A 15,983-nucleotide genomic window follows, 5' to 3' on the forward strand; every position below is an offset into this window, starting at 1 on the left:
TTTTCCAAAACAGGCTTTTTTTTTTTAAGGGCGGTGAGACAGGGGACTATGCTAAGGAGCGGAAAGAGGGGAGATAGGGAAGCAGATGGGGCAAGACTGGGACAGGGACAGACGCTCAAGCAGAGAAGACAAAAGAGAAGAGAGTGTCTGAGGACATGCGAGGAGGAGTGAGGAAAGCAGAGCGAGTGGGCAGGGCCAGGTCCCGGGGTGTATACTCTGAAGGACAGAAGGTAGAGTCAGGCCTGGAAACGGGGAGGCTGGGGGACAGAGGGATGGGAAATCCAGGGGCAGCGAGCGAGCGAGAGAGAAACTGGGTCTCAGGGCCCAGGTCTGCAGGCCTCCACATGCCCACTCTGGCGTCGCTGCCCCGCTGTGGTGGCTGCCACAGACGCCTGTCCGGGGAGAAGCGTCCGAAAAGAACCCCGGCTCCTGGCCAAAGGCTATAAGTGTGAAGGCCACGCCGGGAAACTGACGAAGGGTGACGGGCGAGCAGAGCGCCCGGAGGCTTGCGCGGAAGACGGGACAGCATGGCCGGCAGGCCCGCCCTGTGGCTGGGCCCTCTGCTCCTGCTCTCCCTCCGGGGGGCCTCGGCTCCAGGTAGGAGGACGCTGAGGGTCAGGCAGGGTCTCCCAAGGGGGCCTGGCCTGACTCCTTCCCCGTCTGTGTCCCACAGCCTCCCTCCTGAGGCGCCTGGGGGAGCACATCCAGCGGGTTCAGGAGAGCTCGGGCCTGAGCCTGACTTCGGGCCCAGGGGCTGGGGCCTTCCCGAACCTCCCAAAACAGGGGTGGCTGGAGCAGCCGCTGGACCCCTTCAACGCGTCCGACAGGCGGTCCTTCCTGCAGGTGAGGCCAGGAGAAGGGGAGCCCGCCGCCGCCTTCCTTCCCTAGCTCTGCCCCCAGTCCCCACATCCCTGGGCCCCGAGGCTCATCCTCCGCCCTCTGTCAGCGCCCCCCTGGCCCTCTGAAGAGATAAACGGGAGATAAACAAGCCTATTTCACGTACTACCACAAACATAAAGGACGAGCCCGAAGGGAGGGAGGCAGCAAGGACCCGGGAAGAACGGGGAGGTCAGGCCTCTCCAGCCTACTCCTTCTTCCCCATCCCACCCGTCAGCGGTACTGGGTGAATGACCAGCACTGGGCCGGCCCGCGCGGACCCGTGTTCCTGCATCTGGGGGGCGAGGGCAGCCTCGGGTCCGGATCCGTGATGAGAGGTAAGAAGCGAGGATGGGGGAGACGCGGCTGGGGAGCTGGTGGGGGCAGGGGCGGCTTGCACGTCCCCCAACCACACACTCTTCACAGGGCACCCTGCCGCGCTGGCCCCAGCCTGGGGGGCCCTGGTGATCGGCCTGGAGCACAGGTTTTACGGGCTGAGTATGCCCGCTGGGGGCCTGGAAGTGGCCCAGCTCGGCTTCCTGTCCAGCCGGCACGCGTGAGTGACTTGTCCTGGGCGGCAGGATGGCGGGGTCTGTGTCTCAGCCTCCCTGCATCACTGGGGCCCGTGCATTGTTGTCGTGCGGCCTGAAACGGACCCCTGGGTCTCTGGTTCATGTTTTCTCCTCTTTTTCAGTGTCTTACGCTCTCTCTCTGGATCTCTGGGTCTCTGTCCTCCCTCTCTTTCTCTCAGGCCATACCTGCCTCACTCTCTGTGTCACTGCAGCCCTCGGGTCCAGAGCCCCGCAACTGGGCCCCAGAGGACACAGCGTCCCCCCTGGTCTTCAGCTTCTGCTCCAGCCCCGCCGTGTACTGTCCAGACGCGCGAGGGCGGGCACAGCACAGCCCCGCTTGTCTCCCCCTCGCAGGCGTCTCTCCCAGGCCTCTCCTCTCGCTTAGAGGAAAGGGGTATCTTCGCGGTGGCCCCGAGGTCCGCTGTGAACCCTCCACCCCCACTTTCTCCCGCTCTCTGGGCTCCAGCTACGCAGAGGCCTGTCGGCTCTCCGGACTTCGGACGTCGGGGCTCACTTCCCTCTGCAGGGAGGGGGCTGCTCCCCATGTTTGTGCAGCTCCCTCCCCGCTTCGCCCCTCCCGGACCTGACTCTGCGACAGCCCGTCCAGGTCCTACACCCGCTCCGCTGCGGTCCACTGCCCCCCGCAGGACTGATCTGTCCCTTTCCCACCCGACGTCTCTCGGCCTCCCTTCGGCCTGCACCCCTCCCTGTCCCCACCTCGGTCTTTCATTCTCTCGGTCTCTCCATTTCCCACAAGCGATGCCGGTTTCTAGCGGCAGGAGGGATGCACTTACCGTTTCCGAAAGTCCGGGAAGAAAGAAAAACACTTAGGATAGGCAAGAGGTGTTAGACGCATCCCAGAGCCGCTCTTTTAATTGGGTCTGTCCTTCCTCGGGTGGCTTCGCCCGCTCCAGCCTGGGACCCCAGCTCTTCCCGAGTGGCTCTCCCTCTTTGACCGGACTTGTCAGGTTTCCACTTAAAACACCTCAGAGGTTTTTCCTCCCCCACGTAGCCCGGGGGGGGGCGGGTGGAGGCTCTCCCGAGGGGCCTCCCCTGGCCCAGGCTGAGAACGCGGGGCGCGGGGAGCCCTCAACCCCATCCCGGGAGAAGAGCCCTGGCGTCCGGCCACACCCCCCCAATCACGTCTCGGGGTCCCCGGGTCTCCGCGTCCGGGGGCTCCCGGCGAGAAGGGCCCACCGAGCCTCCCCTCTGCCCCCAGGCTGGCGGACGTGGCCTCGGCCCGCCTGGCACTCGCCCGCCTCTTCAACGTGTCCACCGCCAGCCCCTGGATCTGCTTCGGAGGCTCGTACGCCGGCTCCCTGGCCGCCTGGGCCAGGCTGAAGGTCCCCGGGACTCTCGGGGCGGGCTGGGGGTCCCCTTCGGAGGACAGGGGTACCCGGTCCCCGTTCGCTCCCCCCGCGCACTCCTCTCCCCCCTGAGGAGCTTGTCACCAGAGTCACCAGAGGGTGGGGTCTTGCCTGAGACCGCAGGACTTAGGCAAGACTTGGGACGCGGGAGTGACGTGGGGGGCGGGAGTGTGGGGTCCCCGGTCCCTGGGCCCGCAGGCTGACGGCTGTCCTCCCGCAGTTCCCCCACCTCATTTTCGCCTCGGTGGCCTCCTCCGCGCCGGTGCGGGCCGTGCTGGATTTCTCGGAGTATAACGAGGTGAGGACGGCGGGCGGCGGGTGCGGGAGGGGTCCTCGCGCGGGGAACCCCCTGATTCCTTCTCCCGCGGCCCCCCTGCAGGTGGTGTCCAGAAGCCTAATGAGCACGGCTGTCGGCGGATCCCCCGAGGTAGGAGATGGGGCCAGTCCGAGGGGGTAGGGGGACGGGAGGCCTTGGAAGGTGGGGGCTAGAGGGAAAGGGGGCAGCTTGCAAGGTGCGGGGGTCTGAGGGAGGCCCGAGACCCGGAAGGTGGGCGGACTTTAGGGCGATGGACCGAGAGAAGGGGCGGGCACCGAAAAGCGGGGCGCCCCGGCAGGGGCGGGGCTGATACGGGGCATCACGCCCCGACCCTCTCGGGGAGATGAGGGGAGATGAGGTTCCGCGCGGGGCAAGGGGGTTGGGGGCGACCCCTTCGGGAGAGAGAGGCTCCGCGCGGGCTGGGGGTGGGGTGGCACGACCCTATCTGAGGGTGAGGCTCCGCTCCGGGTAAGGGGTCGGAGATGCGGGGCCCTCTCAGGGGATTGAGGCTCCGGAGGGGTAAGGGAGTCGGGAGCGACCTTCTCAGGGGGTGGGGCTCCGCGCGGGGCGGGGGCCTATCAGGAGGGAGAGGCTAGCGGGGCGGGACCCGGGGCGACGGCCGCGGGGAGCACCGCCGGGGGCGCGGCCTCGGGCGGCCGTTCCGGGGAGGTGGAGCGCTCGGGAGCGACGCCGGTCGGCGGCCAGGAAAGGCTAGGCCCAGGCCCGGGGCTTCACCAGCGCGGACCCTCGCTCCCCGCAGTGCCGGGCGGCGGCGTCCGCAGCCTTCGCGGACGTGGAGCGGCGGCTGCGCGCGGGCGGGGAGGCTCGCGGGGCGCTGCGGGCGGAGCTGGGCGCCTGCTCGTCGCTGGGCCGCGCGGAGGACCAGGCGGAGCTGCTGGGCGCGCTGCAGGCGCTGGTCGGGGGCGCCGTGCAGTACGACGCGCAGGCGGGAGCGCCGCTGAGCGTGCGGCGGCTCTGCGGACTCCTCCTCGAAGGCCGGAGCAACCGCAGCCGCTCCGCGCCCTACCACGGGCTCCGGCGGGCCGTGCAGGTGAGCGGCCCTGCGCGCGGCTTGGTGCGGGGCGGGTGCGGGGCGGCCGGGGGGCGGTGTGCCTGCTCCTCTGCCGGACCTTGGGCCAGCGTGAACCCTTCTGAGCAGTAGTTTTCTCATCTGTGAAATAAGGATGACACCTCCGCGCCCTCTAGGAGGTGCAGTGAAGTCGGTCAAGGGAAGCATGCAGTTTGCAGGTGTTAGCGACTGTGACTGTTACCTCTTTTGCCCAGCTTGTTCTGTCCACTTCCCCGGGCCTGCAACTGAGTCTAGCGCAGAGCAGAAGCTCAATTAGCATTTACAGAAGGAAGGAGGAAATGTAGTAGAGCCGGGGATCCCAGCCTCGGAATCCACAGCTACAAACAGCTCTTTCTTGTCCAGCGCTGTCTGCACCAAATGCTGTAAGAAGGGCTTCACATATATTATTTCACCGAATCCTCGTGATAGTTCTAGGAGCTAGGCACTGTTTTTATCCCCACTTACAGATGAGGAAACCCACGTCCAGGAGATGATACTTGCCCAGGGTCTCACAGCCATCTAGCACCTCTAACCCACAGGCACCCAGGCACCACTCACTCTGACCCCTGACTCCCACAAGAACTCCGCAGATCTTTGGACTTCTGACCTTTGACTTGCAAGGACTTATGTATGCTTTCTGGCCCTGGGCCCTGACTTGCTGCCTGGACAGGAGGAATGTATGTATGTATGTGTGTATTGTCCCCTAGGTTGTCATGCACAGCCTGGGCCAGCGGTGTCTAAGCTTCTCCCGAGCGGAGACAGTGGCACGACTGAAGGTCACAGACCCCCAGGTGTCCGGTGTGGGTGACCGGCAGTGGTTGTACCAGACTTGCACGGAGTTCGGCTTCTGTGAGTGGCCCACCGCACCATCACCCCCAAAAACAGCATTCTGTGCTGTGCCCAGACAAGCTGTCTCCTGGAGGGTCCGGACTGATTTTCATTTTGCTGGCACAACTGGCCAGACCGCTGTGCATTGTCTAGCCTGCGGGTGTGGGGCTAGAGGATAGACACTCCACTGGAGTGTGCGCCTGCCCTGGGCCCTCACACAGCTTCTCTCACACAAGCCCTCCACATGGGTGATCATCCCTCCAATCTGCGCTTCATCCGTGTCCCAGGAAGGGCCCCACCATCTCCCCAGTTACCGCCTAGAAACCCTGGCAGTGTTTCCCGTGCCTCCTTCCCTTTGTCCCCACAGCCTGTCAGTCCCTGAGCCCTGCCTGTTCACCTCAGCCCCTCTCTGTTCCCAGCTCTGCTGTCCTGGTGGAGGCCCCACCCCTGACCCAGCCTCCTCTCTGGTCTCCAGGTCTTCTTTTCACCCATAAAATCCAATTTCCTCACCGCATTGAGAGAGATCTTTCTAAATACGACCTTGTCCTTCCTCTGCTCAAACCCATGGGTCCTAGGGTGGGATTGCCAAATAAAATACAGGATGCCCAGTTACATTTGAATTTCAGATAAACACTTTTTAGTGCATGACCCAAATATTGCATGGAACATACTTATACTAAAAACGTGGTTTTTTTCTCTGAAATACGAATGTAGCGGAACTTCCTGTAATTTCAATGCTAAATCTGAGTACCGTACCCCAGAGTTCAGATCCTTTCCACATCCCCTGAAGGCAGTGAAGATATGGTTTAAAGCGAAGTACTAGAAGTCCAATTGCATTGTTTCATAGTGATGTGATCTTGTACAAACTTGGGCAAATAACCTAAGCTCTCCCCCTGGGCCTTAGTTTCCACATCTGTAAAGTGGGAATAACGACAGCGCTTGTCTCATAAGGTTGTTTCTGGAATTAAGGGAGGTAATATATGTCGCATGCTAAAAATAACACTGGTATACAGCAGGTACTCCCCAAATACTTATTATTATTATCATTATGATGATGATGATGATGACAAGACATTGCATATTTTGACCGCCTAATGTACCAGCTTTCTTGAAACCTCAGGAACTTGGCCCATACTATTCGCCTGTCCCGGATTACTTGTCTTCCTCTCATCACCCAGTTCACTCCTCACAAGATGCTTCCTCCTCAGGAAGCCTTACCTGATTGCTGGAGCTAAGTCTGCCCCCTGGCCTACCGTCCCACCCCCTCCACAGTTCCGTGTTTCTCCCCCTAGTGCTTCCCACAGTCTTATCATACAGACCTTTTTGCCTGTCGCCCCCTCTGCACTGTGAGCCCTGTCACCTCGGAGCCTGGGACTATCTTGGTTGCTACTGTGTTCCCAATACTGTTCACAATGCCTCTGAGCATACAGGAGGTGCTCAATAAATGGTGGAGAAAGGAATGAGTGAATGTCAGGCTAAGGGAGTTCCATGAAGGCTGGGGGTGGAGGGGGAGTCAGGGAATTTAAGCAAGGGAGGCGTGGTCCAGTTTGTGCTTTTCATTCCTGTGTCCGTACCCCCCACCCCCCGCAACGTGCCCGTGCAGGCTCCTCTCTTTCTGAGGCTTTCTCTTTTCTGTCTTTGCCTTGTCTGGATGCTCTGCTGGAGCCTGTCATGCTCCCTCTAGGATTCCTCCTACCCTGGGAACTTACTGAAGGGAGGGTATGGAGCTGATTTGATCATCACCAGAGAAAGCTCTATAAGTGATTAGTAAAGGGGAGGGCTGAAGGCCCCAGGATGACAGACTCTCCTTCCACAGATGTCACCTGTGAGGACCCCGGATGCCCTTTCTCCCGGCTCCCAGCACTGCCCTCCCAGCTGGAGCTCTGCGAGCAGGTGTTCGGGCTCTCCACTTCATCCGTCGTGCAGGCCGTGGGCCAGACCAACTCGTACTATGGTGGCCAGACCCCGGGGGCCACCCAGGTGCTGTTCATGAATGGTGAGCCGGGCATCGGACCCTGCCTCCTAGATCCGCAGCTAGCCAGGGCGCAGCACATCATTCTTCCCTTTCTTACCAGGGGACACAGACCCCTGGCACGTGCTGAGCGTAACACAAGCCTTGGGACCCTCGGAGGCAGCCCTTCTCATCCCCGGTGCTTCCCACTGCATGGACATGGCCCCGGAGAGGCCCTCCGACTCCCCCAGCCTCCGCCTAGGGCGCCAGGTACGAGAGCCTCGCTCCGGTCCCGGCATGCTCATTTGCATATTGCTTCGCACGGGCCTGCCCTCCCCCGGCCAGGGTCTGACCTTTCCGGTTCTCCCCACAGAGCATCTCCCAGCAGCTGCAGATCTGGCTCGGGCTGGCAAAGCAGAGCTCGGTGAGCAGGGGGGGCTGAGGGGTCCATACCCTCGCCTCTCCCTGGGTGGCCACCTCGGTCCTGGACGGACTCACCAGAGGAAGCAAGCAGCTCGTGGGGAAGGAGGAAATCGGGAACTGGGCTTCAGGCCCTGCGTCCACAAAGGTTGGCGGAAAGTGTTGTGGGACCCAGAGTTGTGTAAATATAGGTGGAGAATTACCCTCATTGTGAATATTGGTTTTTCATTTTATTTTTTAGGGAGCATTTTATTAATCGTTTCGTGGCTATCCTTTTTTGTTGCTTCAGGTATCTTCTGGAAAGCCACTTTGTGTCATAGAATTCTGGCCCGATCTCACATTGATTATTTTTTTCCTACTTCCAGAAACACAGCGATCTTAGTAGGAATCAAGTCAAGCTTGGCAGGAGCCCCTTCGGGCTGCTGTAAGAGAACTCGTGATAGATGGGGTGGCTTAGGGACAGAGCTAGTGATTTCTCATGGTTCTGGAAACCGGGAAGTATGAGATTAAGGCACAGGAAAATCAGGTGTCTGGTGAGAACTCGCTCCCTGGTTCCTACTCAGCTGTCTTCTCTCCAGGGCGCCACGTGACAGAAGGAATACTGGTGTTTTTAATGCCGAATGTCAGAGCAATGCGCTCTGGCCCAAGTCCTGCTCAGACCCTGCTCAGACCTCGGACCCCGAGCCGCCCCTGCCTCTCACTGTTCCTCTCAAAGGCTCTGCCTTTGTCTCTGAGTCTTGTCCCTTTGTCTCTGAATCTTGTCCCTTCTCTGGATGTCATCATTTCTGTCTCTCTGTGTCCCAGTCTGTCTCTCTTCGCTTCCTCTCTGACGGTCTCCACTGCTGTCGGCTTCTGTCCCCCATCCTTGGTCTCTGGGTCACCTTAGTCACTTTCTCCCTCATCCTCTATCTCTGCCTCTGTTTCCCTCCCCCTCAGACTTGTCCTGTCTCTCTTTGGCTGCTTCTCAGTCTCTGTCTCCCTGAGGCCATCTCCGTTTGTGTCTCTGATATTCTCCGTCTCTGTTTCTCTCCCTGCCTTTTCATCTTTGTCCTTCGCTCTCTTTCAGTCTTCCTTCCTAAGCCTTCACTCCCCATCGCTTCCCACCTCCTGAAGCCGCCTTGGCGTCCTGGCCCGGGTTCTGGGAGGGCAGGAAGTAGCAAGTCAGGGAGACACCATCTCTGGGGAGCCGCAAAGGGCAGAAGGAAAGACATGTCAGGACAAGGGCGGGGGTAAGAGAAGCCACAGCCCACTCTCCTGCGAGGAAGTCCTTCCTTGCCTATCTTGACGTCAAACCCTGAGGACGAGCTCTTTCTTCTCTCGCCTAGAGCTAACCCAGCCCTGTTCAGCAGGTGCTACCCTGTACCACTTACTGACCTTGAACCATAGCCCGTTGTGCCGGGCTCTAGCCTCAGTGCCTCCCTTTACATGTTCGGCACGTGCACCGCAGTCTGACACATCGTGGGCCTCAGCGCCTGAAAGGATGGGGTCTACGCTCAGCTCGTCACACACCTCTGGTTTTCCTTCCACTCGGCCGGATGCGGCTTCCCTCCATCTCCCTTGCAAACTTCCTTGCAACTTGACATCCTCACGCATTTGGGTTTGGGGTGAGGCTCTGTTCTCAAGCATTCTTGGCGCTCCCTGTGGGGGGCCTGTGGCACTGGGCTGACCTATGGGGTGTACATTGTGGGGGTGCATCGTGGCTCTGGGGTGGCCAGACGCCCCAGAATGGCTGCTGGTGACTGGGCAGCCCACTGTTTTCTCCCAAGATGGTTCTGCAAACAGCATTACCATCCCTCTTACAAAAGGATAGAAAATTCTGAGCTGTTCTCCCTCCCTGGCCTCCTTACCCCATACTTGGCCCCTAGTATCCGTTCTTTTCCTGGAAACCACAGTGATGCTTTCAAAAGGTCAGTCGGGTCATGAAGCCCCTCTGTGTAAAACCCTCAGATCGCTTCCTGCTACAACCAGAATAAAGTCCGAATTCCTTCCCATGGTTACAAGGCCCTGCATACTTTGGCTTTGGAAGTCTTCCCTGAACTCCTTTCCTACTACTCTCCATGCTGCAGGCCAACCAGGTGGCCTCTTTGTTTACTTAAAATCTAGGGCCAATTCCTATCTCAAGCCCTCGCATTAGCTGTTCCCTTTGCCCTGAGGTTGTTCCCTTTAATGACCTTTAAATGACTGTTTCCTTCTTAACATTCAGGCTGAACTCCAATGTCACCTCCTCCAAGAGGCCTTTCCCGACTGCTCCCAGGGCCCAGTCACTCCCTATCACATTACCTATTTTATGTACTTCCCAGCCACAAGCATTATTTTCAGAATTGAATTCTAATGAAGATAAACAGTTTTGAGGACTGTAGAAGCATTATGTTCTGAAGACCCCTGGTTTGTTGCACGCAAATTCCATCCTTAAACATGAACAAGTGGGTCGTCTTTCCCGGGCGATCTGCTTTGGAGGTTTCTGCTCAGGTGCAGATGCGGGCATAAGCGTATCCCAGAGTGAGAGGTCCAGGGGCCTTGAGAAGATGTCCTGTCTAGGCACCCTCTCTAGACTGTGCTGTCCACAGGGCACAAATCTCTCACATCGAATCTAGAGAAGAACAAGGGTGGACAACTAGTACCACCCGATCAAAAGATGTCCTGTGAAGCTCCAATAATTAAGACAATGCGGTTTGGGCATTACATATAGACAGATCTATGGGGCAGGACCGAGTTCAGAAGTAGATACACACACACACACACACACACACACACGATCAATTTGTTTTCTACAAAGATGCTAATGCTAATCACGGAGGAGGAACAGTCTTTAGAACAAGTGATTCTGGAACAGTTGGATAAATTATCGACCTTCTCTCAATCTCTTTTGCAAATTCCTTTGCAACTTGCCATCTGAATGGGCCTGGGTTGGGTGCTAGGCTGCTTTCTCTTCCTCAGCCTTCTCTGAGCTCCAGAGCTGGGGGAAGAAATGCAACCTCACCCCTACGATGCCATACTCAAAAATTAATACAAGTGGATCACAGTTGTAAATGTAAAACTCAAACTATAAAATATCTAGGAAAAAACAGAAAAGTTATTTATGACCTTGTAGTAGTCAAGTACTTCTTAGGGGAGAAAAGAATACCGTGAGATACACAAAAAGGGATAAACTGACATTATCAAATTGAAAACTTCTCATTTAAAAAATTATCATCAAAAAACATTAAGAAGTGGAAAGACCGAAGGAAAACATGCGCACTACATACATTTGGCAAAGGATCTGTGTCCAGATTAAAGAATTCCTGGAAATCAATTTTTTAAAAAGACAAGCCAGTAACAAACGGTTAGGACAGAAAGCCCCGCTGGGCGGCTTTCGTCAGAAACTTTTCGGGTCAGAACTGGGATTTGAGAAAGATGCGCAAGAGGTTTCCTTCATTCACACCAAATGTTAAACTCCTCTCCTTTTTCCCATCCAAAGTGGGGGAGCGTGAACTGGGAAGACTGTGGGGATTGATTTCTATAATGTTCATCCTTCGTGGGTTTTGTTTTGGTCCCTTTCCCCCTCCCCTCGCCCTCCTTCCTCCTCACACGCCCCCTTCCCCCCGCCTCCCCGCCCGACGCCCCGATTTGAAGAACCGGTGATGCCCTCGGTTTTTGTTTACATCATCTTACATCATCGGGGTGGGGGCGAATCCCTCCGGTCCGTGGTCAGTCAGCTCCGCTGGTTAGAGCGCGGTGCTAATAACGCCGAGGTCACGGGTTCGAGGCCCATTACCCTTCTCTGCGCACAGTTCCCAGGTACCAACCGCAGAGAACACCACGGCTGAACCGAAATACTTGTGAGGGCTGTTTTGACCTAACCTCTTGTTCTTGTTTTGTTTTGTTATGTTTTTTGTTTTTGTTTTTTTAAGTAACATACGAAAGCTAAAATGGAGAGTATTTTTAAAGGAAATTGAGTAAAGTAGGGCAGGTACAGTTAGGTAAGAGAGGAATAGGAAGGGTTGAAGAATTTCCTATTTCGTGTTGGGGGAAAAAAAAAACGGGAATGGTTTTGGCTTGCATTATACTTTTAGCGGGAACTAAGGAGCTGTATCGCGGTTGGCCGGTTAGCTCAGTTGGTTAGAGCGTGGTGCTAATAACGCCAAGGTCGCGGGTTCGATCCCCGTACGGGCCACTTCCTTTATTTGGCGGCTAATTGCCTTTGTTTAGATGCTTAATCTCTGAAAAAGTCGCCTCTTAACGTTGAATATGAAATGCTCTAGCCTTTTTGCATCATTGATGGAGAGAATGTGCACAGTGGGAGGCTTTGGGAGACTTGAGAACAGGGGGCAAGATAACCTCCATCATGTTCAAACAAAGCACTTTCTGCCTGAACGGTGAGCGTTAAAGGAGCTGCGAAAGAAAATTATGCATGATTTAACGTTTGTTTTTAAATCTCTCCACTCTTTAGAATCCAATAATTAGTCTGGTAGATGCTGGAGACATATTGTTATGTGAAAAAAGCAGAATCCAAGACAGTTTGTGTAAGATTCTGATTCTTCTATTTTAAAATCAGCTTTATTATGAGATGATTTACATACAATAAAACGCACCCATTTTAAGCATAGAATTTGACATATTTATACATGCAAGTAACAACCACTGCAAAGTAGAGACCATTTCCATAATCCCCAAAAGCTTCCTATGCTCTGTGGTAGTAAGAGTAATGCCCTCCCCCAAAGATGACCACATCCTAACACTTGAGGTCTACAAATATCCTAGTTCTCATGGCAAAAGGGACTTTGTGCATGCAGTTAAGGATCTTAAAAGGAAGTGATTACCCTGAATTATCTGGATTGGGTCCAATGTAATCACAAGGGTCTGTGAGAAGAGTCAGGGTCACAGAAGGAGACGTGACCCAGAAGCAGAGGTTGGAGAGATGCAGGACTACTCGCCGAAGAATCCCAGTGGAGTCTACAAGTTGGACAAAGCAAGGAAACAAATTTCCCTCTAGAGCTTCTGGGAGGAACGCAGTGCTGCTGACCCATTTTAGACTGACTTCCAGGACTTTAAGATAGTAAGTTTATCTTGTTATAAGCCACTGAATTAGTGGTGATTTGTTACAACTGCACTAGGAAACTAATACATACCCTTTCTGGTGAGTTATACCATCATCCCAGTCCCAGGCAACTACAGATCTTCTTCCTGTCGTTTAGGTTCTGCCTTTTCTGGAATTTCTTATAAATCATGGATGATATACCCTTGTGTTCCTGGCTTCTTGGACTCAGCACAATACTTCTGAGACTCATTCCTGTATCAGTGGCTTTATTCCGTTTTATTGCGGAGTCCTCCTCCACTGTAGGGATGCATCACCATTTGCTTTCTATTCACAGTGAATGGACATTTTCACTGTTTTCAGTTCTAGCTATTATGAAGAGCACTGCTGTGATGATTAATGGAACAATCTTGGTGTGGACATATGTTGCATTAGTCAGGGCTCCCCAGAAAAAGAGAGGGGGAGATTTTAAGGAATTGGCACAGGCCATTGTGAAGGTTGGCAAATACACATCTGCAGGGTAGATCGGCAGAGGGGAAACCCAGAAAGGAATTGATGTTATAGCTCCAGTCAAATGGCAGTCTGCTGGCAGAATTCTCTCTTCCTCAGGAGAGGAAGGTCTTTTTTCTTTTAAGGACCTCAACTGATTGGACGAGGCCCACCCACATTACAAAGGGTAATCTGCTTTATGCAAAGTCCACTGGTTTGTTTGTTTTTTTAAGATTTTATTTATTTATTTGACAGAGAGAGAGCACAAGCAGGGTGAGCAGCAGGCAGAGGGAGAGGGAGAAGCAGAATCCCTGCTAGGCAGGGAGCCCAACTCAGGGCTCAATCCCAGAACCCCATAATCATGACCTGAGCTGAAGGCAGATGCTTAACCTACTGAGCCACCCAGGTGTGCCAAAGTCCACTGGTTTAAACGTTAATCTCACCTGAAAAATATCTTCACAACAACATCCAAACTAATGTTTGACAAAGTATCTGGATACTGTGGCCTAGCCATGTTGACACATAATGTTAACCATCACATATACTTTCATTTCTTTTTTTTTTTTCCACCCATATTTTCATTTCTTTTGGGTTGAAAAAACCTACGAGTGGAATTACTGGGATTCTTGGTCAATGTATGTTTGACTTTATAAGAAACCACCAAGTGTTCTCCAAAATGGTAACACCATTTTATATTCCAAACAATACTTTATGAGAGTTCCATTTGCTCCAAACTTCTCCAACATTTGATATTGTCAGACTTTTAAATTTTAGACAGTCTACTGGATGTGAAGTATTATCTCATTGTGGTGTTAATTTGCATTTGCTATAACTAATAATGAGTATTTTTTCATAGACTTATTGGCTATTTATATATCTTTTTGTTTGAAGTGTGTGTTCAACTCTTTCATGCGTGTTTTTCTTGGGGTTTGTTATTTAGTACTGAGTTATAAGAGTCCTTTATAGATTCTAGATACCTGTGCTTTCTTAGTTATGTGTCTGAATATCCTCACAGTCTGTGGCTTGCCTTTTCATTTCCTTACTTTTGATGGAGAATATTTGATCAGATGTTTGTATTTTATACTACATACAAAGATATCCTAAGACATCTTTGCATTTTCCAGGGTCATGATGATCTTCTTCTATGTTGTTTTCTCAGAATTACATAGTGAGTCTTTTGTTTAGGTCTACAATCTATTTTAAATTGATTTTTACATATACTATAACTTTTTTTTGGAGACAATTTATTACACAGCAATAGATACACAGATACAGAGTGCCACATCAAGCATAAGACGACTATAAAAATATGTTAATAAAGTAAAATCATTACTTATTTAACAATTTAAAATATATTTTTAAATTAACATATGATGTATTATTTGCTTCAGGGGTACAGGTCTGTGACTCATCAGGCTTACACAATTCACAGCACTCACTGTAGCACATACCCTCCCAATGTCCATCACCCAGCCACCCTTTCTCTTCCCGCCCCCAGCAACCCTCAGTTTGTTTCCTGTGATTAAGACTCTCTTATGGTTTGTCTCTCTCCCAATCCCATCTGTTTTCACTTTTTCCCTCCCTACTCCCCACGACCTCCTGCCCTGCCTTTCACATTACACATATCAGAGAGATCATATGATAATTGTCTTTCTCTGATCTACTTATTTCACTTAGCATAATACCCTCTAGTTCCATCCACATCATTGCAAATGGCAGGATTTCGTTTCTTCTGTTGGCTGCATAGTATTCCATTGTGTATATATACCACATCTTCTTTATCCATTCATCTGTTGATGGACATCTAGGCTCTTTCCATAGTTTGGTTATTGTGGACACTGCTGCTATGAACATTTGGGTGCACGTGCCCCCTCAGATCACTACATTTGTATCTTTAGGGTAAATACCAAGTAGTGCGATTGCTGGGTCATAGGGTAGCTCTATTTTCAACTTTTTGAAGAGTCCCAGAGTGGCTGCACCAGCTTGCATTCCCACCAACAGTGTAGGAGGGTTTCCCCCTTTCTCTGCATCCTCACCAACATCTGTTGCTTCCTGACTTGTTAATGTTAGCCATTCTGACAGGTGTGAGGTGGTATCTCACTGTGGTCTTGATTTGTATTTCCCTGATGCTGAGTGATGTTGAGCACTTTTTCATGTGTCTGTAACCAGGATGTGATCTATTCTGAAGAACGTTCCATGTGCACTAGAGAAGAATGTGTATTCTGTTGCTTTGAGATAGAATGTTCTAAATATATCTGTGATGTCCATCTGGTCCAGTGTGTCATTTAAGGTTTTATTTCCGTGTTGATCTTTTGCTTAGATGGTCTGTCCATTTCAGTGAGGGGGTGTTAAAGTCCCCTACTATTATGTATTATTGTTGATGTGTTTCTTTGATTTTATTATTAAGTGGTTTATATAATTCACTGCTCCCATGTTAGGGGCATAGATACTTAAAATTGTTAAATATTCTTGTTGGACAGACACTTTAAGTGTGGTATAGTGTCCTTCTTCATCTCTGGGTTTTGTTTTTTTTTATCCATTCTGATACCCTATGTCTTTTGATTAGGGCATTTAGCCCACTTACATTCAGAGTTACTATTGGAAGATAAGATATGAATTTAGTGCCATTGTATTGCCTGTAAGGTGACTGTTACTGTATATTGTCTCTGTTTCTTTCTGGTCTGTTACTTTTAGCCTCTCTCTTTGCTTAGAGGACCCCTTTCAATATTTCCTGTAGGGTTGGTTTGGTGTTTGCAAATTCTTTGAGTTTTTGTTTTGTCCCAGAGCTTTTTATCTCTCCTTCTATATTCAGTGACAGCCTAGCTGGATATAGTATTCTTGGCTGCATATTTTTCTCATTTAGTGCTCAGAATATATCATGCCAGTCCTTCCTGGCCTACCAGGTCTCTGTGGATAGGTCTGCTGCCAATCTAATATTTATACCATTGTAGGTTACAGATCTCTTGTCCTGAGATGCTTTCAGGATTTTCTTTTTGTCACTGAGACTTGTAAGCTTTACTATTAGATGACAGGGTGTTGTTGGTCTTCTATATCACTAATTCTCTCTTCTACCTCCTTTTT

At 52.5% G+C, this 15,983-nt stretch overlaps 1 protein-coding gene across 4 annotated transcripts; it reads left to right on the plus strand.

The window, feature by feature from the left end:
* The first annotated feature begins 470 nt into the window (after positions 1 to 470).
* PRSS16 (serine protease 16) lies at positions 471 to 7,650 on the plus strand. Of its 4 annotated transcripts, none has more exons than XM_080806655.1 (12): positions 471 to 597; positions 674 to 843; positions 1,115 to 1,214; positions 1,303 to 1,432; positions 2,668 to 2,791; positions 3,036 to 3,113; positions 3,195 to 3,242; positions 3,892 to 4,182; positions 4,908 to 5,049; positions 6,845 to 7,024; positions 7,104 to 7,249; positions 7,353 to 7,650. In XM_080806655.1, the coding sequence occupies exons 1-12, from the start codon at positions 528 to 530 to the stop codon at positions 7,419 to 7,421; spliced, it is 1,548 nt and encodes a 515-aa protein (XP_080662781.1). In that variant the 5' UTR covers positions 471 to 527; the 3' UTR covers positions 7,422 to 7,650. The 4 variants fall into 4 exon arrangements, with proteins under 4 accessions (XP_080662781.1, XP_080662782.1, XP_080662783.1 ...); XM_080806656.1 differs by having other exon boundaries at positions 7,113 to 7,249; positions 7,353 to 7,612; XM_080806657.1 differs by lacking the exon at positions 3,892 to 4,182 and having other exon boundaries at positions 7,353 to 7,612.
* The last annotated feature ends 8,333 nt before the right edge of the window (positions 7,651 to 15,983 follow it).

Source organism: Martes martes (genome assembly GCF_963455335.1).
Source record: "Martes martes genome assembly, chromosome: 6".
Taxonomy (NCBI): domain Eukaryota; kingdom Metazoa; phylum Chordata; class Mammalia; order Carnivora; family Mustelidae; genus Martes; species Martes martes.